This window comes from Orbicella franksi, chromosome 5, assembly GCF_964199315.1.
Source record: "Orbicella franksi chromosome 5, jaOrbFran1.1, whole genome shotgun sequence".
Classification (NCBI taxonomy): Eukaryota; Metazoa; Cnidaria; class Anthozoa; order Scleractinia; family Merulinidae; genus Orbicella; species Orbicella franksi.
Genome location: NC_138149.1, coordinates 5,867,682 through 5,893,381, shown reverse-complemented (window position 1 = coordinate 5,893,381; position 25,700 = coordinate 5,867,682). Strand labels below are relative to the sequence as shown.

General features: G+C 40.5%; 4 protein-coding genes and 1 pseudogene across 4 annotated transcripts; 2 read left to right on the top strand and 3 right to left on the bottom strand.

Moving 5' to 3' along the window:
- Positions 1-719: 719 nt before the first annotated feature.
- On the top strand, positions 720-2,470 carry LOC145487615 (uncharacterized). Its single transcript, XM_081466433.1, has one exon. It carries the CDS (start codon positions 763-765, stop codon positions 1,711-1,713), a length of 951 nt encoding a protein of 316 aa, XP_081322559.1. The 5' UTR covers positions 720-762; the 3' UTR covers positions 1,714-2,470.
- LOC145486730 (uncharacterized) lies at positions 2,030-7,396 on the bottom strand. The gene is made up of 2 exons (XM_081465443.1): positions 4,763-7,396; positions 2,030-4,429 (listed from the first exon to the last, which is right to left on the bottom strand). The coding sequence occupies exon 2, from the start codon at positions 4,394-4,396 to the stop codon at positions 2,030-2,032; it is 2,367 nt and encodes a 788-aa protein (XP_081321569.1). The 5' UTR covers positions 4,397-4,429; positions 4,763-7,396.
- Positions 7,397-14,028: 6,632 nt separating this feature from the next.
- On the bottom strand, positions 14,029-15,215 carry LOC145488609 (trace amine-associated receptor 13c-like). Its single transcript, XM_081467497.1, has one exon. The coding sequence runs from the start codon at positions 15,085-15,087 to the stop codon at positions 14,155-14,157; it is 933 nt and encodes a 310-aa protein (XP_081323623.1). The 5' UTR covers positions 15,088-15,215; the 3' UTR covers positions 14,029-14,154.
- Positions 15,216-19,924: 4,709 nt separating this feature from the next.
- LOC145488481 (adenosine receptor A2a-like) lies at positions 19,925-21,356 on the bottom strand. Its single transcript, XM_081467360.1, has one exon. It carries the CDS (start codon positions 20,913-20,915, stop codon positions 19,983-19,985), a length of 933 nt encoding a protein of 310 aa, XP_081323486.1. The 5' UTR covers positions 20,916-21,356; the 3' UTR covers positions 19,925-19,982.
- A 2,336-nt stretch (positions 21,357-23,692) lies between these two features.
- Positions 23,693-24,869, top strand: LOC145486541 (melanocortin receptor 3-like; annotated as a pseudogene).
- Positions 24,870-25,700: the final 831 nt, after the last annotated feature.

The window sequence follows — 25,700 nt, the reverse complement described above, 5'->3', positions numbered from 1 at the left end:
AGCAAGAAGTGCAAGGTCAATTGGTCGGATATCGATGGAGCATCACCCAAACCAAAACGGCTTCACTTGGAAAAGGATGAAACCGACAGCTTGTATCACTGCCCAATACAAGAGTGTGACCATGGTGGATTTCAAAGTCAAAGAGGGTGCAGAAAACACGTTAATACCAAGCACAGTTGGTTCTTTTATTTCGATGAAAAGCCCAATTCGAAAGAAATCACAGATTCGCTAAAGGTAGCAAGAAATGTTCCAATGGTGAACACAATTCAAGATCAAACAAGTGAGACTACAAAACATGCCAGAAAGTTACTTCCCTCATTTTCATTGTCGTGTGACATTGGCGAAGTATTCACGAGATGGTTGACTGGAAGTGGTGGCGGTTGCAAGAAAGATCGCGCAGCTCAACAAATAGTGACAAGATGCTTTAAGTTTCTTAGATTTTGTTGTGAAGACGAGGAAGAGTTGACTTTTGACGTGGTGGACTTTAGTCTGTGTTCTCCAAATTTGTTGTTCAAGTTTATCGACTACTTACAAGACGAATGCAAGCTTGGACATGGTGGACGTTTAGGCTACATAGATGCCATTTCTGAAATGATCGACTTCAGAAAGCTGCATGGCGCATCAGAGGCAGTCTTTCGAAAGTTCTCTGCAACAGAGCTGTACCTCAAAAGAGCGCGAAAGACGGTTGCTAAGATGATGAGATTGCAGTGAACACAAGATTTAGACATCGAAACACTAGAAGCGAGAGGCCATTGGGCAACAATGGAGGAGTTGTTGGAGGTGGTGAAATTCCATCTGCCGCGCTACGAGAATACCGTGAAGATTTGCAAATCGAGTCCAACTCAAGTTAACCCTTCAGACTTGACATTTGCCACGAAATTCGTTGCCATGTATCTGTTCATCAAAGTGAAGGGGTCGCGTCCCATGACTTATCAATATTTGACGGTGGACATGATTGCTACAGCTAAGGAAAAGGGTGGATTCATTGATCAGAAAACGTTCAAGACTGCTGGAAAGTATGGATTTGATTCTTTGATTCTGACCGATGCAAACATGCAAGTTCTCAATGGCTACATCTCGAACGTCAGACCTTTGCTTAAACCCCAGTGCGATTTCGTTCTCGTCAACAGAAATGGGGGCCAACATGGTAAATTGGGGGAGATCATGAGCAAACTGGTGTTCGATGCAATTGGAAAGTACATCCATCCCACGCGTTATCGCCAAATTGTTGAAACGCAGAGCCTCAATGAGCTCACTAGCGAGGAGCAGAGGATTTTGTCGGAAGACCAAAAACACAGCTCTGCTGTTGCCAAAGTTCACTATCAAAAGCAACGATCCCGTGAAGTTGCTTTGAAGGGTCACGAGTGCCTGCAAAAACTTCAAGGTGCCAAGGGTTCAGAGGTGGACGAGGACGTCCACGCAAGACTCGGAGATTCAACTTCCGACGCCGGGCCTTCAGTTGGAAGAGTGCAAAATATCAACTCCTCCCCCAATAGGGACGCCCTGCCTAAAAGAATCTTGCGCTCTCAGAGGAACATTCGTCGTGTTTTGAAATTCACAAAAGAAGAGGACGATTTTCTAAAGGAAGGGATAACTAAGCACGGGTTTGGACAGTGGACTGCTATTTTGAGAGATGACGATTTCCAATTTCAAGACGGAAGAACAGCGGACTCTCTAAAGAAAAGGGCTGGAATGAAGATGCCACTCGGTTAGCAATTCAACTAGCAAAAAACAACAAATGCACACCAACTAAAATGCAGAGGAAACTGGACCATTTAATTATCGCAATTCGACAAACAGCTAGCCTGTTAACACATCTACGGAACGCGTTTTATAAATGATAAAGTGTAATAAACTCTATTTTCTTGGACACAAAAGTCTATTCTTGTAACGAGTTATCGTAGGTACATGTAGCGTTCTGAGTGCCTAATTCTATCCTATCTATTATTAATTCTAATTCTATCCTAATTATCAAACTACTGAAAAAGACCACCCTACGGCCTATCTTACGAGGAAAAAAACACCGCTTTTACTTTTGACTAGTAAAGTATCGAGTTAGAACGTTCTGGGATTTTTTGACTGCTCGTTGACTGCTGGATTGCCTCTTTCGCTTCTTTTTGTTAGAAGTACTAGCTCGAAGTAGTTCAGCAGAGACTGCACAGTCGTCGAAGCTTGAATGAGGCACAGACGCACCACTTGTGCTCGGAAGAGGAGTGATGAAAATACTCTGTACCTCTTCCGTCTCATCCACTCCATTACACTGCTGCGTGATGAAAATACTCTGCTCGTCATCCGTCTCATGTGCATGTTGCTGTACTCCCTCGGTTTCTGAACTGAGGACAGGCAACACAGGCAGCCTTTCAGCAACGCTTGTGACTAGGTGGTGCTGCTCTTTTCTCAGCAGTCCAAGAGCGGTGCACACTTTGATTCGTTCTTGGACAGCCTCGGCAGTGTTGAAAGTGCCCAAGGACTCGTGATACATTTTTAACTTGTCGCACAGGACCTTCATCCAATCTTTGACGTTCAAGCGAACCGTGGGATCGCTACTGCGTTGATATTCGTCGCAGCAGGTCTTTAGCTCGACCTCAGTGGTTCTTATCCAGGTGCCTTCGAACGCTCGACGGGCTTTCTCGCGTCTTTCTTGCTCTTGGTGCGCTTCTTGTTCGTCGCAGTGCTCCTGCAGTTGTCTTTGAATTTGACTTGGCATCGCTTCGTCGGGGTCTTCTGGCAACAGTTCGGCAATCTCGCTGCTGACACCCCTCTTTCTCAGGAAAGATCTTCTTGCTTCATGTAGTTCATGTTTCCGCCGATTCTCTTCTTCCTTCTCTCTGACGCGCGTGTGCAAGATGCTGGCAATTTGTCTATGTCTCAGGGAGCCTGTGGAAGATAGAGCAAGTGCTGTCCTCAAGTTACGAATGGGCTGGTCGTCATCCGAGTCCACTTTATCGTCACTGGCAGCGTCAGCTGTTGTGGCTGGCTCGCCCGTCTCTTCAAGAGCGTCAGTCCAGACGTCTGCGAGAGGCAACGCTCGTAAAGCGTCCTTCTCCTCGTCTTTAAGAACGCCGTCACCGATTTGCTCTTCTTCCAAGCTGCTGTCGGAGCTTTCTTCTTGGTCTGTCGTCGGACGCGCTTTCGTCGAGGCCCACACAACACAATCCATGGAGTGCTTTCTGAGCCACTCTGCAGCTTTCTTCCTTGGGTTAGGCAGACTCTTGAAGACATAGTTCCTTAGCCTACGGTCCATTGCTGGTTGATCTTCTGGTCCGAATTCAAGTTTCTGTTGTGCTGTTAAAAGCATCGGGCAACGGTTAATGAATGACTTAGCTGTTTGATACTTGATGTCACAGGCCGTGTAGCCTCCCTGCGTTAGGATTTTCCAGTCATCTATATCTAGTGTGGAAGGATTCGCTTCGTCCACGAAGATTACTTCTGTGAAGTGATTGATCATGGCCTTATTGAAGACGCGCTGTTTAGTGATAGTCGCTATGTTGCCATGATGTACCAGGCCTAGAATTGGTTGAAATAAACTCGTCTTTCCACTATTAGCAGCGCCAATTAGGCAAGGAACTTTGTCTTTGTGTCTCTTTTGATTGTGATTCAAGAGCCTCAAGAAATCTTCGCAAAATTCTTCAATTTCAGCTTCTGTGAGGCTGTTTTCCAAAATTTCTTTGAAATACTTCGGTTCTGGCTCTCTTGTTGGATCGTACGGGGAAAACGCTCGCGGTGTAACATGATCAATGTCCTTGTCCGCGATCACATTCTCCAGGAAGCGACGCTCCTTGATTGACCAGCACTTGCCATCGTTAACCTCAATCAAATTATAATCTACGCGAAGTGGTCGAATGACCTCGCAGTGCGGGTTGGCTAGGATATCGATGACTTTCTTCATGTCCTTTAGAAGTCGCGCCTTGAAGGATTCGTTAGCCGCCAAACTATTAACGAACACCTCCACCTCGCACTTGTAGGAATAGGTGTACTTTGCCTTGTCGCATTTCTTGTACACTTTTCCACCGTACAAAGCGTAGCCCAGCCTCTTCATGGCGATACCGATGTCATTGACAAGCACTGTGAGTTTATCGGACAATCTTGCCTGTTCGTAGACGATCTCATTCTCTCTTGGAACAGCCGAGCCGTCTAATTGGAAGCCGAACTGGTCGATGACCAGTTTTACATCTTGAAGTTTCCTCAAAGCCCACGAAAGACTGGAATAAAACGAGGGATCGACGAGACAAATTCGGACTACGTTCTCCGTGCCGCATTCGTCGAGATCCACTGAATCAGCGTCCCCCACGAAACTTTCAAATTCATCCCGAAAGCAATACTGGTAAGACGAATTCACCAAATCCTCCATAAACGGGTTCTTGTGGTCTTTAAGGACTTTAAACAGCTCTTTCATCGCTCCGGTTTCTTTACCCTCGTGACAGGGGACCTAAGATTGAGAAATACTTAAGAGGTTGATTCCGGTTCTTTCATAATAACCAGCATTCGCCTGGTCAACAAGTGATCAGTGATTTTCAGTACCGAGGAAATTCATCGTTAGTGTACTTTGAAATTCCAGGCTAAATAAAAGTTGTTGAATCTAACCGTTGGAATTATCTTGGGCACTTATACGTTTGATGTAAAGCCTGACTTTCGCTATTTTTTATTTATTAATATTATTTTTTTTTTTCATGCCTTGTAATAAGCCGGTAAAAGAGTTGTTACACTTTATCACTGATTAGTGTTACTTATGTCAATTTTACGATTGGAATAAAGTTGTTACCTGAGTTGCGAAGACATCCACGCTGCACTCCAGGAGGGCACGGTGGATAACAAGAGGACTACACGGCGCACCATTTGGCGTGGTCAGAGCGATCCAGTAACTCACACATGGGCACAACTTCTGATTTATGATTGTGGAGTGACTTGCAACCCATTCTTGGCTTGTTGAATTTCCCAATTGACTCGAATCTGGAAATTCGTCTGCATCATCGCTCCCCTCTTCCTCGACATGTGCTTTTTTCCTGCTTTGTTCTTTCTTTAGACTTTGCGTGCTAATGGCGCTGAAAAAGAATGCGACATTCTTTATGCCTGCAAAATAGACGAAACAAGATATTATTCACTGAATCTGCATCAATTTATTCCACCAAAACAACGACAGAAAAGCTCGACATTTCAAACAACACACATATAAACAAACCTTGCAGAGCTTTATCACAGGCATCTCTAGTGCGACACACGCCATTCCACGCATTTTCAAAACCTTCCTCCTGAACTTTGCAAGCACATTTTGCACTGATAAGACTACATTTTCCCAGAACTACCGGGCTCAAGTAGCACAACGCAGCGCTTTTTATCGTCCTGCTGTTTAGTTGACGGCATGGATAACGAGCCCTCTGCATCTTGAACGACGATGTAAGCCTTGAAACGTGTTTCGCTTTTATAGAGAGAAGACTTGTGAATTTCCCGGGCATAATTATACCACACAAATGCAATCAACAGAAGACGTAATTATTTGTTTTAAATGGCCAATTGTGACACGCTATCAGTTCGCAGATGCTTTCCAGTGAGTTTTCTAGACGACTTTTCTCGCCACTTAATTTTCATGTCGATGCCATTTTTTGTCGCACTGGTCAGCAATCAACAGTTATTTTACACCAAACAATAAACTCGATTAACAAGCCACAGTGACGGTAAATTCGTGTGAGAGGAATTTAGGAAATGATGTCTACTCATGGTCCCAGTAGGGGCTATCAACAACATCAACCAGAACTAATGAGGCAAGCGAAAAGAGTTGAGAAAACATTATCTACAGCGGCGTGTTTTCACCGTGTATCACACAATTATTACGACTCATGTTAAAAACACGAACAAGAATAAATAAACTGAGACAGTTCTCATCTTGATGTTGGGGAAGGTAGGAAAGCGACGTATCAGTGTCACTGGCTTTTGAAGAAAGATGTAACATTTTCTATGTCACCGCAAATGTGGGATGTGGTTCAATAAAAACAGTTGAAACAGAATATAGAAACCAGAGATAAGTAAAATCTTGTATTTTAAAGGCCAAAGGATAAAAGCGCAAAATGTTATGCTTTAGTTTTACAAAGAGATATTAAAACAAATCTGAACATTTTCGCAAAATCCGTGAAATCCGTCCTTTCCGCCGTGATTACAAGAAAGTTTCATCCAACTGCCTCCCAGTACTGGAAGTTTCCACCGAGGGTTTTTCCTATTAATGGCGGAAAGGACGGATTTTACGGATTTTGCGGATTTTTTAATTTAATTTAAATCTTCTCTTTAAAACTGTAAGTATAATATAAATAATATATTATAATATATCATTAATAATATTTTACTTACAGTTTTAAAGAGAAGAATTAAATAAAACCAATTAAAAAATCCGCGAAATCCGTGAAATCCGTCCTTTCCGCCGTGGTTACAAGAAAGTTTCATCCAACTGCCTCCCAGTACTGGAAGTTTCCACCGAAGGTTTTTCCTATTAATGGCGGAAAGGACGGATTTTACGGATTTTGCGGATTTTTTAATTTAATTTAAATCTTCTCTTTAAAACTGTAAGTATAATATAAATAATATATTATAATATATCATTAATAATATTTTACTTACAGTTTTAAAGAGAAGAATTAAATAAAACCAATTAAAAAATCCGCGAAATCCGTGAAATCCGTCCTTTCCGCCGTGGTTACAAGAAAGTTTCATCCAACTGCCTCCCAGTACTGGAAGTTTCCACCGAAGGTTTTTCCTATTAATGGCGGAAAGGACGGATTTTACGGATTTTGCGGATTTTTTAATTTAATTTAAATCTTCTCTTTAAAACTGTAAGTATAATATAAATAATATATTATAATATATCGTTAATAATATTTTACTTACAGTTTTAAAGAGAAGAATTAAATAAAATCAATTGAAAAAATCCGCGAAATCCGCGAAATCCGTCCTTTCCGCCATTAATAGGAAAAACCTTCGGTGGAAACTTCCAGTACTGGGAGGCAGTTAAGTGAAACTTTTTACTAAACACGGCGGAAAAGACGGATTTCACGGATTTTGAAACATTGATAGATTTAACTTAGTCATTCCCTTCCATGTCTCAGTCAAGTGTCTCCTTGTGAGAGAACAGTTTGGACCGTTTACCTTTAATTTTTCAACTTTGTTTCAAAATCCAACAACGTTGCTGTTTTTCAATTTTATATTGACTGGGAAATTGCAGTTCAACTTCTAAATGCTTTTACGCCATGGAGCGACAATGAAATGATATAATATCTCAGACTTAACAGATTTAACGAAAAGTAGCAAAAGGAACGAGGACATTTGGGAAACGATCCTCCACCTCCACCTCCACTTCTTCCACTTCCTCCTCCTTCTCTTCCTCCTCCTCCACCTCCTCCCCTCCTCCTCCTCCACCAACTCCTCCTTCTCCTCCTCCACCTCCTCTTCCTCCTCCTTCTCCTCCTCTTCACCTCCTCCTCCTCCACCACCAACTCCTCCTTCTCTCCCACCTCCTCCTCCTCTTCCTACTTCTCCTCTTCTTCCTCCACCTCCTCCTCCTCGTTCTTTTCCTCCTCACCTCCTCCTCTTCCTCCTCCTCCCCCTCCTGCTCCTCCTTCTTCTCCTCCTCCTCCACCTCCTGCTTCTCCACCTCCTCCTGCTCCTCTTCCACCTCTTCCTCTTCCTTCTCCTCCTCCTTTTCTTCCTCCACCTCCTCCTCTTTCACGTCTTCCTCTTCCTCCTCCACCTCCACCTCCTCCTCCTTTTCCTCCTTCACCTCCTCCTCCTCCCCCCACCTCCTGCTTCTCTCGGACTTGAGTAATAAACTTGATCACAAACTACAGCCGGTGTTCAGAAGCCGTAAAATTGGCGATGATCTCAAAGTACAAGAGCCAAAACCACCTTTGATCAATCAACAGTGCGTTGTTTATAACTATATATGTGATCTGTGTGATGCAGAATACGTCGGTTACACTAGCCGTCATCTTTACAAGCGCATTGAGGAACACCGATTTACCGCCATCGGAAAACACCTTCAAAATGAACACCGAGTTGATACAGTTGGTGACCTGACTAACAACTTTAAGATCCTAAAGAAATGTCAGGGAAAGTTCGATTGCTTGATCCACGAAATGTTGTGGATTCGCAAGAAGAAACCGAGCCTTAACACACAGTCAGACTCCATTCGCGCAAAAGTATTTGTTTAGGCTTTGAACAGACACTGAACTCATTACCAGTGTTTGACACCTCATTGGAATGAACATGAACATTGAACAGCTATCTTAATCTTAATTTATTCAATTTCGCACCTCTACCATTGGTATAAATTAGTTTACTTTTCGCACAAATATTTTTTAACTTGAAAATGGTGCCAGGATGACACCGAAACGTCGTTGCTCAGTTTTTTCGCTAATCTTTATTGTTAACTATATTTATATAAACCATTGATATCAAACCTCAACTAAAAATACTCATATCGCGTGTTGCGTGAGATTCGTAACGAATGTTCGAACGTAAGTTCTTCTTTATTTATCTGATCTTCGCCAATAAATCATTTATATATATGTGCGAATGTTCAGTTGAAACTAATTGCGATAACGTACCTTCCTCCACACGGCTTGCGTCCGGTGGAAAACGCATCCCTGAGTGGACACAGCTGGCAGGATCGTTCTTAATGCCGCCCACAGCGCCTTTTCAAAGTATTGGGTAACTTGTTTGACGGTTGGCTAGCATGTAAGCAGTTCGATGATCATCTTTAGTTCTGGGAAAATAATGTGACAAGACGCTGAGTTACATGAAACTTCATAATAATGCTCAATTTTTCCCTAAAATTCTTTCTTCCCAGGAGTCGCACAAATGCTGGGATATTGATTAGTATACAAACACTTTGCGCGTAATCAAACAAAGATATTTCGACTCAATGGCTCTTTAACTTCGCAAATGACTAATAACAAGATTTTACAGGCGGTTTATACTCTACTCTAATCTGGATGGGTTATAAAGTTTTCAAGCACGGTCGGCCTACGATCGATCAATGGTTTTTGTTGTTGTTGTTTTGTTTTGTTTTGTTTTGGTTTTTTTATTTTTTATTTTTATAATTATATTACATTCATTTCATTACATTTAAAAAACAGGAACTTTTACACACGCACTGTAAAGTACTTACTTACATTACATACTACTTGACTCTACACCTACATTGTATATTACACTACTACACACTACTACACTACTTAGTAAGTTACTTAATTACTTTACACACCACCTGACTCTACTTTACATCCACATTGTATACACACCACTACACACTAATACACTACTTATATTTAACACCCGAAAAGGAAATAAATAAATAAATAAATAAGGTTTACAAGGCTTACAATACTACTTACGTTTTCTAATAATACAGAAAAATAATACAATAAAAAATACACAAATAAGTGTCTCTAATTAATGAGAGGCTTCCACTTTCCGTCGTGGATTTTAAGTCGCTTGTTCGTCATGGCTATAGATCTTTCAATTGATTCTATGTGATCTAATTCTATTATGAGATAACGCAATGATGGTAAAATTATTCTTCAGACGTCTGTGGTAGATGACTAGTTTTCCAGCGAGGATAATATGATTTAATTAAAAGCAACCAATGAGACCTTTTTTGCGTGCCCTCAAAATTTTCCCATGCATTAACCCGTGTAAAGAACATTAACTTAATTTGTCCATCGCCTTTCCTTAAGTCAATCACAATTGACAGCGAAGTACCGGATCTTTGACCGCGTACAAATCGTGTCTCAACCAAGACAACGGGTATATTAACAAGTTCTGCATCATTAATATGCAATGTAATAAAGATAGCGGATAATCTTTCTAATCTTTCATATTTTTGAGAAATGGTCCAGAAACTAAACAAGTGAATTAGCCATTAACCATAATATATAGATTTAGGCCAGCCTAAAAGCGTAGCTCCTGGGCTGGGTTGTTCAGAGCCTAATTAAGCTAACCCAGGGAAAGGTAGAATTTTGATTTGAGTTTTGTGACTTTGCAGTGAGGTTTTCCGTATATTGTTAATCCTGAGTTAGCGTTAACCGGTTTCGGAACAATCCTGCCCTGTTTTCAACAAGTTAACCTGACATAAGCCCGCGATTCAATCGAAAACCAGCACTCGGTCAGCGGTCAACCTCAAAAAATCACGTGACCTCGATTAGCCGTAAACTTGAGCCCGCGATACGGTCACTTGATACTGGTCAGCAGATACCTTGTTTTGACAGGTGTCAATTGATCGTTACATGGATGTCCAATATCAAAGAAGTACACGGTAAACCAAGGCTGCATGTCTCTTGTAGGCTTTGGTAGATTGTGCCCGAAAAGAAATTTATGTTATTTGGCGGCTGGGAGGTCCGTACGGTGAAAAACTGTGACCTCGGTCACAGTTTTTCACCATACAGACCGACCGTAAGCCGGCCAATAACATGTTTATTTTTTTTTTCCTGCAGTAAATTGGTTTTACAGATTACAAATGGGTTTGTTTACGCAACTCTTGTCATTGAATCGGTTTGCGCGCCGTCTACTAACGATTTGTAAAAAATCTCGGCAACGAGCGAGTAACTCAGATAGTAGGCAAAGAAAGATGTATTAAAAAACAGATTTTTTTCGAACTACGTTGTGTTAGTTGCATTTATTTCACCAGTTAAGTTCTCCAAAATTGTTTTTGCGGTGTGAAATTTCGTGCGAAGTTTGAAGTTTTACTACAAAAACAATTTCTGTCAGTGGTTGCTTTTAAAATCACTTCGTCACTTTTCTACCGTAAATTGAATAGCAGAAAGCGAGGAAATTCGTTAAGTGTATTACACAGAAATTCTTCTAAATACAGCAACGATCAGAGAGGTAAACTCGACTGAAATTGACTCAAATTTTACGGCGAGAGAAACACAGGATTACGCGCCATTACAGCGCCAAGCTACAAACTCTCACAACTTCTAAACACTCAATTGAATTTACTTACAGTGACTTTCCTTGCCATTTTAAAGTGAGCAGAGATAAACTTGCGTTGACTAATCGTCGATGGATGTGTAAAAAAGGCAAAAGATTGACGATTACCGCTAACTTTTAGGAGCGAAATTTAGGCAGTGGGAAAAAAATCCGGCCCGTGGGCCGTATCGTAAAAAGCTGGACCGGTCACGTGCGTATGATTAGCCAATCAAATTCGAGGATTTAGGATTCCGGCCCGCTCAGATGCTTGAGAAAAAAATAAAGCATATTATGCTTTTAGCAGTGCTCATATTTTTTAGAAATTATGCCAAAATTATGCTACTTTCTGAAAATTATGCTCTCTGTCACCGAAATTATGCTACTTAGATTTTAAGGAAAATAAAGATCACCAGTAGCTTAACAGCCTGCAGCCTCTTTTTAGAGCTCAGTATCTCCTTACACCCATTGCAAAACAGTATTCCACCTCGAAGACACAAATTTTCCCCTAGAAATTCTTCTATTCGATCACGAGGACTCATGTTCTTTGGATCTGAGTTACCTCTTTCCTTGTACTTTCCGGTAATGCTTTTAGGAACACGTTCTCTAGAGATTGAAGCTCTCGGTACGGCACTGGAAGTGCTGAAAGGGCTGGAAATGCTGGAAGTGGATGTACTCGAGGACGACGCCATCTTTGATCTGAGGCCTGAGGGGCCGAGCCGCCGAGCCATAAGCGTGGTGGCCTGAGGAAAGTCTCAGTCTCTCAGATATGCACAGGGTTACCTGGAGTCTGCCGGACCATATTTGACCATGGGCCTTAGCACAGACCTCAATATTTTCCAAAAACAATACAGAAATAAAATACAAAGTGAATTATTCGAGAACTATGATGGGTGTTTTTTTTTGTTGTTTTGTTTTGTTTTGTTTTTTCAACGCATAAAAGCTCGGATTATGTTAGCAGTGCTAAACTGAAATAAAAGCTTAAAATAATGCTCGTTTTGCTAAATTATTCTTAAAATTATGCTAGCACAATCTACCAAAGCTTAGTCTCTTGCCGTGTTTTCACGAGAGAGGTTTACTACGGTTACCGTGCTTACCGAGGTTTTGTAACTAATACTTGAGGAGCTGTTTACACGAAACTAATTAAGTAAAGTAGGCCGCATACAACGGACGATTTGAGGTTTTCTCGGAAAGCAAGTGCTGCAATGTTCCTATTGGAAAATTATAAAATTTGACTTTACTCCAATGCCAAAGGCAGATCGTTGTCAATTTGCTTTCTGTGATGTCGAGCCAAACTCTCCTTAAATGTAAAGCTTTGTAGATGAATAGTGGAAAGGAAATTTTGATATTTCGCTGAGCCTCTTCCCGCAAAAAACCTGAGACGGCATCTGCCACGAAGCCCGGGCTACGTAAATGTTTACCGGTACTTCTTCTTAATTTCGGGGCAGCTTTAAATTCAAACATTTGCTTTTCTTCTCCATTGACCTCAATTATGATTTTTTTTTCTCTCTCTATTTCTGGTAGGTCTTCTTCTAGTTGCGCCTGCCTGTACACTCTTACTGAGCTACATGTACTGAGCTTCTAACAGTAAGGAAACGCTTACGGCACTTGACGATGAACGGGAAACAGCAGTCCGGGATTCCTTTGCCTAAACATGAGTTTATTTAGCTTTTTTGCCCGTTGACTTGAAACCTACTTACATTAGGAGGAATCTTCGTGCATTTTTCCCTTCTTTACGCGCGCTGCACGCGTAAACACTTCTTGCCAAGATATCGCGACAACGTCTGCTTTTCCTCGGTTACCGTCGGTTACTGAGCTAAACCATGCCTGATGAGGCGTTCAACTGTCGACAAACCTAGGTTGGCTTACTTTTGATTCTGCCGCCATTAACCGAGGTTTGCTGCTGTGTTTACACGATTAAAAATTTCACTTCAGTAAAGTTAAAACAAAACAAAGGTAAACATCTCTCGTGAAAACACGGGCTCTGTCAACCTATTATTTGGAGTATGGCTGCCATGTTGCGCGACTCCGTCGTCGTCGCCGTCGTGCGTACGCGCCCACGAGCAATACCAATTAATTTCCTAATATCGATTTCACTGATCCTTTCCGGCGTTCAAATATACTGCACCTGGCTAACCACATCAAATAGTATATTTGTCAAATAAAGCATGACGTTATGGTTATTTGACCGGTATCCACAACAACTAATTATCACAAGACGACGAGAGTTACTTTGTAATTAGCTGAAAGGCTTTTCCGTAGCTTTCATAACTTTTTCTCGGCGATAGGATCTTCTGTGTAGACCGTTACCCAATCATTTTGAGTTTCCTCGACTATCATTTGAAAAAAAAACCTTTTACTTCCGTGCTTTTTTAAGCTATTACAGGTGGGAAAAACACACAGCAAACGGATCCTAAAGGGCCTACATTTTCCAAGTCATGAAATGAGAAAAAGTAAATTTGTTGCGGTTGTGTTTAACTATGGGAAATTTCGGTGCAGATCAGACATTTTAAATCGAGGATGCAAGATTACTTAAATATTTCAGGGAATCTTGGCATCTCTAAAGTTTGTTAACGTAGTATTTTAAATAGGTATAAATTCCTCTGATATTTTATTTTTTGTGTCCACGTTTAGTGGTTTCCGTACTGCTTATTTCAGTTTGTCATTTAAATGGATGACAATTTTCAACGTTGATTTCTCATTTCATATGAAAAATTGCTATGTTGCTATGGCAATTAGTGTTGGGTTGATAATTTACGGTTCCACGGTTATCATCGCCTGGGGTTGGTAATGAGGATAAGCTCTCATACATTGAGCAAGTCAAAAATCCACGTTTGTGAGCTTAACTTTGTGACCATGGTATTAAACTGGTTACAGGCTCGGACAATTATATATTAGAATTTTGAGAGAACGCGCGTGAAGTTATTTCTCGATTTCACTCGTCACCATTTCATTACCCATACATATTTCAGACAACTTTTTAGACGTTGTGGAGCTGATTTCAGAGATGGGGCCACACAGCTCCGCCAAGTATGCAGTCTCACCCCCCCCCCCCCCCCCCGCCCCCCTCTCCCTCAACCCGCCACACAGACAAACGAGCTTTGCCTCAAGAGTCTCTTGGTTTTTATTTTGACAAATCATTTCACCATACACTGGGTCTACATCTGCAACAATATAAGTCACGGTAAAGTTTAGAGTCCCATACATTTAACTTAAGTTTATAGGAAGTACGACTTGGCGGGCTTGAAACCTAAATACAAACTTTCTCATTTCCTTCTGTCGCCAGCAGTAGATCAGTGGGTTAAGAAGCGAATTGAGTATGCCAAAGGTACGAATCCACGGAGTGTAGGCATAAAATAATTTTAATTTCGTGGGGTTTACACCTGGCGGAAGCGAAACTATCCATAAAGGATAAAACGCCATTGGGAGAAGGCAAAACACGACGGCGCCGACTATATACACAGTAGTCTTGAGCGCTTTGCTCTCTTTAGCGAATCTTTCCACCTCTTCTTGCGGCAGCTGTTGGGTTTTGATTTTCTTACGCTGGCGAAGCGTTTCACGATACAAAATCACATAAGAACATGTCATAAAAAGGACACATGAAATCAGAATGATAGCTAATGGAAAGTTCATATAAAATATAGTTCCTTTACTGTAGACTTGTGCCAACATCTCAGTTGTCCCCCAAATGACAGCTAAGATCCAAAGCACGGTTACAGCATGCTTTATGTTCTGCTTCGTAACAACATAAGGATAACGCGTGAAGAACTTGATAGCTATTAGCCTCTCGCCCGTAACCAGCATCAGATGAAGCGAGGAAAACGCGAAGGCGGTGCGTAGACATGAATTGTGAAAACGGGTTGCGTCCGTGGTTTCCTGGCTCGTCTTCCCAAGTAACTGGAGGATTTTCCACAAAATGAACGATGGCTGGACCAGAAGACCTGTTAACACCGCGTCAGTCGCCGCTAAACAGCCCAGCAAGATATTGGTGTTAGTCTGGAGTCTTGGTCTTCTCTTGACGGCCAATATCACCAGCACATTGAGCAAAACTGTCAAGGGACAAGAGATTCCGTTAATGATAACAGTACTAATCAAGCTAACTAGCACTGGAACATTTTGTGTGTCGCCTTCCGTAGCCATTTCTATAGCGCTTGCAAAATTTGATCCGGAGAAGTTGATTGATATCAAGTCGAAAGCGTAATGGAACTGAAGTGCTCCAGGTTGTTATTTTCTTGTCCTAGTTGCTCTGATATACCGCCACTGTAGTGTTTCCACTCCAAATTTTCTCATGCATTAACCTAATTATATATCTTAACCTAAAAAGAAGATGAACTTAATTTCTTCGTTACCTTCCCTTACGTGAATTACGAGTTGAGTGTGAAACGATTTTTGAGGTGTTCCATTATCCTGGAAGTTTTTGATGTGCCGATAAATTTACGTGAAGTATATTTCATGTACAAATCATGTGTCTCGGGGAGGCAATGTAATTATCCAACTTGACTTAAGGCCGGCAGCGGAAACCTTAAAAAGAGAGGCCATTAGTCAGAAAATTGTGTTGGCAACTTACCAACTGTTCATGACATATCTCTCCCATGTTTCAATTATTTTTATTTGTAACACTTGGCTGATTCAATTTGCCGCTTATTTTGAAGACCGTGGTACAGGTGTATAATTTCTCTTCAGTGAATATCAACCGTACCACTTTCCCCTTCCACCTCGAGAAATAATTTCTATTGATTATTAATTGAAAATCTCTTTCTTACAGGCAGACGGCAAAACTTTTAAAACCAATGTAGCTCAATGTTGAACTAACTGCTTACAAAAATTTTTGCCGATGATAATTTTGAAATGGCTCTGGAGAGGACAACGCAGATTGACAGTCAAAGTAGGCTAGACGAATAATTTTATAACGATGGATCAAACGCATAAAAAAGGAAGAATGAAATTGAAACCCGGCAATGCAACAAACTTGGATAACCGGAGCACATGATTTTTAGAAATGCGCCGCTCAGCCGAGCGATCTGCAACAGGACGAATTTTGTCCTGAATCTGGATACTTTTTTTGAATTATTTTTTCCAAGAAATAACAAATGGCATACCTCAGTTTGAAATGGCAACTTACTGGAATATTTTGATGGTAAAAACTAAATAGATCATTAGATTGCCAAGTGAACCCCCAAACAATTTTCAAGATCTAGAGGAAGTGAGTGTATAACAATGTCCTGATGTATTTTGTTTCTTTAATTTCCACGTCAATGTCTCGTTCGAACTGAGAGAAAAGTACTACGACCCGGGTACTATTGTTACACACTGATGTATCTTTCCGTTGGTTAATTAAAGCTATTTAATTATTCAGTAATTTTCAAGCTGTATTTAAACTTTATGTTTCCAAGATTTACTCGAGCAGGAAATTATCAGATGGGGAAATACATGTCTATGAGTATCACAAGGTACACGGAAATTTCCATTTACCTTTTGTTATGTGCCGCAATAAACGTACATGGAAATTTCAATGTACTTTTTCTTATGTTTGGCCATAAGGTACATGGAAATTTCCATGTACTTTGTCTTATGTGTAACCATTAGGTACATGGAAATTTCCATGTCCTTTTTCTTATGTGTAACCATTGGGTACATGGAAATTTCCATGTCCTTTTTCTTATGTGTAACCATTAGGTACATGAAAATTTCCATGTGCTTTTTCTTATGTGTGTAGCCATAAGGTACATGGACAATTCGTGTACCTTTATTGGGTGTGTGGACGAGTTACTCTGAAATTGTCATGTACTTTTGTAACCGTGAGAATTTTTGGAAACATTTCTTGTGATGACCACTAACTTTGCCAGTTCTTTCCTAACTTCGCAAAGAAAAGAACATTTTCGGTGTTTAGGTACCATTAAAAGAGATAAGAAACATTTTTTTGGCAAATAATCAACTCTAATCATGAGTTCTTGCCAGTTTTGATTACCCCATAGCAGAAAGCTGGGTTATCGCACTAATTCTTACCAGTAGGTTTTGGTAAATATATTGACAATTTAGTAAATTTGTGTCATAACTTTTCTTAAAGCTTCGCTTCTGGCAAATTTCTTAGGGATTCGCTGTATTTTTACCAGTTGACGTTTTCCCCTAGTTTGGCCATATTTATGCCTTTAAGGCTAACTTGCGCCAAACTTTTTACCAGCCTGGCAAAATAATGGTCCAAAACATCCTTTTCTGGCAGATAAGTCATTTTTTTTATGGCAAAATTAACGCCCAATAGCCAAATTCTTGCAAGAAATTGTATTTTAGAATATCCCATTTTTTTTAGAACGTGTTAATGTTCTTATTTGATTTTGTATCGTGAAACGCTTCGCCAACGTAAGAAGATCAAAACTCAAAAGCTAGAAGAGGTGAAAAGATTCGCGTAAAAGAGCAAAGCGCTCAATACTACTGTGTACACAGTCGGTGCTGGTGCGTTTTGCCTTCTACCAGGCGCGTTTTTTCTTTTATGGGTAGTTTCGCTTCCGCCGGGTGTAAAACTCACGAAGCTAAAATTTATTTATGCCTTTTCACCATGAATTTTCACCTTTGGCATATTCAACTCGCTTCTTAATCATAATCCACTGATCTACTGCTGGCGGCGGAAAGAAATGAGAAGTTAGCATTTAGATTTCAAGCCTGCCAAGCCGTACTTGCCGTAAAGTTAAATATATGCGACACTAAAGTTTACTGTGATTTATATCGTTGCAGGTGTAGACCCAGAGTATGACAAAATGATTTGTGAAAAATTAAAATTGGGAAACTAATCAAGACATTGCTAATTTTCATAAATTGTATCAAATTTGGAAATCGAAAATGGTAAATTTTAAGCTTAGTCCTCGACACTAGCGACATAACGACATGAACATAACAACATAAGACGGACGTGATGCCGTTATGTTTTCAGTGTGAACATTCTGACATAATGACATAATAGCAACATAACAGTTTGAACATAACGACATAAGGGAAAATAGCCTGGTTCACACTAGCGACAAAGCGACATAAGGAAAAGATCAGTTTTATCTTTATTTCGTTATGTTCATGATGTTATGTCGTTAATATGTCATTATGTCTACATGTTCACACTACAAACATAATGTCTTTTTTAGGTCGAGATAATGTCCTTTTTATGTCGTTCGTGACGATATCGTTATGTCGCTAGTGTGAACCAGGCTTTAACTGATTTTTCTTCATGTCTTTATGTCGATGTTGATATTACCAACATAAGCGATAATGTCGTTCTGTTATTTTTGTGGTTCTGTCGTAACCAAACATTACAGAGCTCATCTTGAAACAAAGGTCGTGATGTATTTGCGTGGCGGGCGAGGGAGGAGAGGGTGGGGCGAGATACTTTCCGGAACTTTAGTGAGAATCCAATTATATTCTTAACATCCTATTACCCAATCTCTAAAATCGGCCGATTCTAAAAAGCACTGGAGAATTTTTCGCGTCGCTTTCTGTTGCCTTTTCTGTAGCGTTTAATTAGTAAACTTTATGAAGACATGATTGAGGGTGAACTTTGGTACGAATAAGTTAGTTGGTATCGAGTCTAGAGCGTAATGGGGCTGTAGTACTGATGTTATTTCCTTGTCCTAGTTGTTCTGATGTACCGCCACTTTCGTGTGCAATATGTTTGCCCTCCAAATTTTCCCATGCATTAACCTATAAAGACTTACTTAATTTCTTTATGGCCTTTCCTTACGTCAATCAATATTGACAGCGAAGTGACGGATCTTTGACCGCGTGCTAATCACGTGTCTCAACGAAGACAACGAGTAAAATAACAAGTACTGCACCATTGATAAGCAATTTAATAAAGATAGCGGATAATCTTTCCAATCTTCCATTATGAGAAATGGTCCAGAAACTCTAAATAAAGGCAAGTGAATAAGCCATAAACCATATTTAATTGCCTGTATTTGTTGTCCTACTTGACATCAAACCAATTAATTTCCTAATATTTTACTGGTCCTTTCCGACGTTCTAATATATTTCACCCTGGCTAACCAGATAGTAAATTGGTCAATGGTTATTTGACCTTCATCCACTACAACTGATCACAAGACGACGAAAGTTACTTTGTAATTACCTAAGAGGCTTTCCTGAGTATAGTTTTCATAACTTATTCTCGGAGTAGGAATTCGTTGCTATAATGTTATGTGTACATTTTGCGTTTTGTCGATTATCACTTGAAAAAATATACACCTTTGGCTCCCGTGCCTTTAAAACTTTTCCCAAGATTTAAAACGAGACAAACAAGTTTGTTGCGGTTGTGTTAAACTGGTTTAACTATGGGAAATTTCGGTGCAAATCAAACATATTAAAACGAGGATGCAAGATTACTCAAATATTTCAGGGAATCTTAGGAGCTAGAAAGGTTGTTGGCGTAGTAGTTTTAGTTAGGTTTAAATTCCTCTCATATTTTATTTTTTGTCTCCGTTTAGTAGTTCCCGCACTGCCTATTTCAGCTTGACATTTAAATGGATGACAAATTTCAACGTTGATTTCTAATTTCATGTCAAAAATTACAATATTGTTATGGCAATCAGTGTTGGGTCGATAGAATAATTTATGGTTCCACGGTTGTCATCGCCTGGGGTTGGTAATGAGGATAAGCTCCCATTCAATAATGGCAAGTCAAAAATCCACGTTTGTGAACTTAACTTTGTGACCATGGTATTAAACTGGTAGAAGGCTCGGACAATTATATATTAGAATTTTGACAGAAAGCAGGTGAAATTATTTCTTGATTTCACTCGTCACCATTTCATTACCCATACATATTTCAGATACCTTTTTAGACGTTATGGAGCTGATTTCAGGGAAGGGACCACAAAGTTCCGTCAAGGATACAGTCTCACCCCCTTCTCCCTCAACCCGCCACACAGACACACGAGCTTTGCCTCAAGTGAGTCTCTTGATTTTTAATTTGACAAATCATTTCACCATACACTGGGTCTACATCTGCAACAAGATAAATCGCTGTAAAGTTTAGAGTCCCATACCCCATACTTTTAATTTAAGTTTACAGGAAGTACGACTTGGCGGGCTTGAAATCTAAATACAAACTTTCTCATTTCTTTCTGCCGCCAGCAGTAGATCAGTGGATTAAGAAGCGAGTTGAGCATGCCAAAGGTGCGAATCCACGGTGTAACGGCATAAAAGAACTTTAATTTCGTGGGGTTTACACCCGGCGGAAGCGAAACTACCCACAAAAGAAAAAACGCTGCCGGTAGAAGGCAAAACACAACTGCACCGACTATATACACGGTAGTCTTAAGGGCTTTGTTCTCTTTAACGAATCTTTCCACCGCTTCTTGCGGTAGCTGTTGGGTTTTGATTTTCTTACGCTGGCGAAACGTTTCACGATACAAAGACACATAAGAACATGTAATGAAGAGAACACACGAAATCAAAATGATAGCTAATGCAAAATTCAAGTAAGATAAAAGACTGTCACTATAAATTTGTGCCAACATGTCAGTTATCCCCCAAGTGATAGCTAAGATCCAAAACACGATCACTGCGTGCTTTATGTTCTGCTTTGTGACAACATAAGGGTAACGCGTGAAGAACTTGATAGCTATAAGCCTCTCGCCCGTAACCAGCATCAGATGAAGCGAGGAACACATGAAGGCGGTGCGTAGAGAAGAATTGTGAAAACGGGTTGCGTCCGTGGTTTCCTGGCTCGTCTTCCCAAGTAACTGGAGGATTTTCCACAAAATGAACGATGGCTGGACCAGAAGACCTGTTAACACCGCGTCAGTCGCCGCTAGACAGGCCAGCAGGATATTGGTGTTAGTCTGGAGTCTTGGTCTTCTTTTCACGGCCATTATCACCAGCACGTTGAGCAGAACTGTTAAGGGACCAGAGATTCCGTTAATGATAACAGTACTAATTAAAGTAACTAGCACTGGAACATTTTGTGTGTCGCCTTCCGTGGCCATTTCTATAGCGCTTGCAAAATTTGATCCGGAGAAGTTGAGTTGATATCAAGTCGAAAGCGTAATGGAACTGAAGGGCTCCAGGTTGTTATTTTCTCGTCCTGGTTGCTCTAATGTACTGCCTCTGAAGTGTTTGCACTCCAAATTTTCCCATCCATTAACCTAATTGACCTAACAAGAGGATTAACTTAATTCCTTCGTTGCCTCCCCTTGCGTCAATTCAACGAGTTGAGAGTGAAAAGAGTTTCGAGGTATTCCATTATCCTGCAAGTTTTTGGTCTGCCGATAAATTATGAGAAATATATTTCATGTACAAATCAGGTATCCGCAACTTGACTTAACGCCGGCAAAACAGCGGAAACCTTAAAAAGTAAGGCCATTGGTCAGAGAATTGTATTTGGGCAACCGACCAGCTGTTCATGACTTATCTCTCCCATGTTTCAATTGTTTCTATTTAATACTGACTTGCCGGGCTAAGTGAATTTGCTGTTATTATTGAAGACCGCAGTACAGGTGTATAATTACTCCGTTATTTTCTGTTCAGTGAATTTCAACCGCTTTCCCCTACCACCTCGAGAAACGATTTTCATTGATTATTAATTGAAAATTTAATTTTTTTTTAATTTGTCGATGATAACTGTGAAATGGAGAGGACAATGCAGATTCAACATTCAAAGTAATACACGAAAATGGGATCATTTTGATTCTTGAGCTTCCTGATATAATTAAAAAATGTTATCTGAAATATTTTTCCATGTTCCGTTTTTCCCGTCCCGAACAGCGGCTACTAATCGACCCTCGTTGCTTTCTGTCCTAATTAGAATCTAAATGTTTTTCTGATCTTTCCCTTCGTTTCTTCATACGTCTCACCTGTTCAACTAGATCAATCAACAGCATTAACCTTATGTACCTGACAACTCGGTTATTTAACAGGCATTCATGACAACAAATTAAGGAACGGAAAACATTTTTCGTCTTTTTTGTGGAGTCACAGAAACGAGAGTGGAAATTTTTGACAACGAGAAATGCTGTTGGAATTCAAGCCACAGGCGAGTGTTTCCACAACTTTTTCGAGTTCTCCAAAAATTTTACTGGGGTATCTATAACTCGATCGAAACAGACAAAATGTTTTTTTTATTTCTTTTAGAAGACACGGCGAGAAAACGACTTAGGAGGAAATCACTTGTCGATCACCAAAACGTAAATTCTCTTCATAACCGCCATCACTACGTCAACAGCTCGACCCAGTTCTCTCCAGCTCATGCCAGTTATGTGTTTCTTTCGGGTTACATAGAAGTATTGTCTCAAGTATGTATCTGTTATAGTTATTTTGTGTAAAAGTTTCTGATTTACCGCTACGATAAGTGGCAACATGTTTCCACTGGATTTTTCCCATACATTAACACAGATAACAGGTCAACTTGATTTCATTATAATAGTTTTTTGCTGTGCTTCTTTTTCCTCGAGTCAGTAAGCAGTTGACAGTGAAGTTGCTTTTGAGGTGATCCATGGTAACTCTCAATTTTTGGTTTTGCTGATAAATTTTTGTGAACTATTTTAAGAAAACCATGCGGTACCACATAACAAATCATGAGTCTCAGGAAGGTAATTATGCAACTTAACTTGACGCCGCCCAAACAGTGGAAACCTTAAGTGGAGTGAAGCCATTAGTCAGAGAATTGTATATGTAACTGGCCAACTGTTTGGCGTCGATATGTCTCATGTTCCACTTCTTCATATCATTATTTACACTTAATTAATGGTTCTAATTTGAAACTCTGTTTTCTCGCGGGCATATCCTGCCTGATTCATGCGTTTTACCGATTGCTGTTTATGTAGTTGTTTAAATTTTTTCAATGAGTAATTTTGGAAACGATGGATCCAATGCAACAAACTTGGATAACCGAAAAACATGATTCCTAGAAATGCGACGCTTAGACGAGGGAACTGCAAGAGGACGAATTTTGTTCTGCAGCTAGATACTCTTCTGAAATATTTTTTTTACCAAGAAACTACAAATGCAGATTATGGTCAACAAAAAACCAGAAAATATCAAAATATTGAGGTCCTCTAAGAATAAAGTTGTTGTTTTGTCTTCATGATCGCATACACAAGCCAGTAACGTAATTCTTGCATTCAAGACTCAAAACGCTCCGTCGAACTGATTTGAAAGGTATTTTTTGCAAATAACAATTTCTCGAAGCTCTCTCTCATCAGTGTTCTGTTCGTGGCTGGCTAAACGGCCTGCGAACAAGGAAATCTCAACACCCGACTTCACTACATTTTCTACACAGCCAGTCGCCACTGCGCTTCCCCCAGCTTTGCAAAAGTCTCTCGCGCTCAAAGATAAGGTTGCACAGGTCTAATTCTAGCGCAAGTTGAAGGCTTGTTTTCTGAGGTTTGACCTGGCGAATAAAACTATCCGAGTACAAAAGCATCCTCGAGCCTAAGGCGGATGGGATGAAGCAGTTTGAGAAGACTTTGAGCCACTTAACTGAGCCAGTTATAGAAACATGAGAAAACATCAGCACAAAACATATGCACTCTGTGGTTGGTAGAAGTCTATAGTTTAGATTTCGACAATGTTCACATGACAGTAGCATTGTTCTCAATTTCTAACAAAGTTACAGAAACGAAACAGCTCCTTCCGTCAAAGCGTAAAACCAATTTTTCCGCAAATTGCTTTTAAGGAATGATTCGGTGCATCACTGAGTGATATTCTTGCGCTTCTGATGTATCTGCAGACAAAACCATGAACAAAATTGAAAGGCAGCAAGAAAAATCAGTTTACAACTAACTTCCAAAAAACCTGGCCTAATTGATCGAAAAATAGCCGATTTACAAAGTCGGAAACAATTAACCCGCGGATAAATTATCGGAAAACACTTGCAATCGAAAGTAACGGCACAACGAGACCGCAAATAAGAAGATTACCGAAGAAGTTCACTTGATTACGCTTTCGTCTCGACAAGGCAAACCTCTCCCGCGTTACAAAGATAATATGACCATGCAAGGCGACACACGAAATGCTCTGCCTGATGTTAGTTACGTCATCACTAGCATCATTAACGGAATCTCTTGTCCCTTGACAGTTCTGCTCAACGTGCTGGTGATAATGGCCATGAAGAAAAGACCAAGACTCCAGACTAACACCAACATCTTGCTGGCTTGTTTATCGGCGACTGATGTCTTAACTGGTCTCCTAGTGCAGCCGTCGTTTGTCTTGTGGAAAACGTTCCAGTTACTTGGTGCGGACTACACTGACACGATTTTTGAATTGCACGATTCGTCTCTTTGCACAGTGATAATATCTTCAGCTCTTCATCTGATCTTTGTAACTTTCGAAAGACTTGTAGCCATAAAATTTACTATGCACTATCCTTCCATTCTCGAAAAGAGAAACATCAAGGTAGCGGTTATAGCGTTTTGGATTACTGCTTCTATTTGTGGGCTATTTAGACTGACACTAACGAATTTAAAAGTTTTGTACACTTTTGTGGCTCTCGTTCTGATGTCGTGTATCCTTTTTATTGCATGTTCTTATGTTATTTTGTATCTTGAAACGCTTCGCCACCAAAAGATGATCAAAACCCAGCAGACGCCCCAAGAAGAAGTAGAAAGATTCGCCAAGGAGAGACAACCGTGTTTGTAGTCGGCGCTGTTATATTTTCATTTCTACCGTCGGCATTCTTTCTCGTCGTGACAGCTTCAGGGTTGCAAACATGGTCACCAAGTGCATTTCTTGCATTTACATCGTGGCTTACCAACTTTAGCATGTTAAACTCGCTTCTTAAGCCGCTGATTTATTGCTGGCGACAGAAGGACATGAGAAAGGCGGTATTTAGATTTTCGCATGAACATGTGCATCCCGCAAATGCTAACTAAAAGAGTTGACAAGGTAACTGTGTAAATAAAGTTTGGCAAAGTGTGGCCTACTATTTACTTTCGATAGATTGCGTAGCCTGTCCACTTAGCGTCCATTTTTCCTCTGCCGTCTGCTTCGCGATCACTGTCGCACTCCGCGCTCACTGTCGCGCGCGATTCGATTGTGCAGTCGCCAGAAAAAAATGTGGACAGACTAAATTACTTTAAATACTGCAAGTAGAGTCTTAATAACTGGGTTTGCGGAAATACACGGATTTGACCAAAAAATTCGTGGTCCGATGCCTTGCCTTAAAGTGACCATTTTGACTTCCGAATTTGGAGCTTCTTCATAACAGCGCATTCATAACAGCGCATGCCTGTCTAGTTGTATGTTGAGTTCAGGCTTTTTTTTTTTTTTTTTTCACCCACCTAATTTGAATTCGGAGAGAGAAATGATTTGTGGATTTGGACTTAACAAAAATTGTTCGCAGATAAACTGATTCGGCCACATTCAATTTGGCTGAGAGAAGCGGCTTGGAGCATTGACATCACAAGTGCAGTACACAGTACTAAGTGTTCAGTTTGACCGAAATGAAATCGTCATAATAGCCGTACTTACACCGGGCTTTTTGGGAAAGAAGCCAGCGCTAGTAGACCGTTCTTGAAAGAGCGGCGGAATTGAGCCTAAAAACAGAAATGAGAGCGTTTTTTTATTATTGTTTATTCGAGCGCACCCTAAACGATACCCTGACAGCTTAAATTAGTGGCTTTTCGTCCTGAACACCCAAAGTGAGACCAGAATTCTTGATTTATACCCCTAAGCGAGACGACGAGGACCCCCAACCTTTTCATATGGATCCGGAGTCCCCCTTCTCCCTTTCCTGGGCTTCAGCCCCACTACATTTTGCACACTAAAGTGGCGGT

What these genes read in the sequence shown, in the direction of transcription:
- LOC145488609 (XM_081467497.1), bottom strand. Translation starts at nt 15,087, where the DNA reads ATGGCTACGGAAGGCGACACACAAAATGTTCCAGTGCTAGTTAGCTTG.
- LOC145487615 (XM_081466433.1), top strand. Translation starts at nt 763, where the DNA reads ATGGAGGAGTTGTTGGAGGTGGTGAAATTCCATCTGCCGCGCTACGAG.
- LOC145488481 (XM_081467360.1), bottom strand. Translation starts at nt 20,915, where the DNA reads ATGGCCACGGAAGGCGACACACAAAATGTTCCAGTGCTAGTTACTTTA.
- LOC145486730 (XM_081465443.1), bottom strand. Translation starts at nt 4,396, where the DNA reads ATGAAAGAGCTGTTTAAAGTCCTTAAAGACCACAAGAACCCGTTTATG.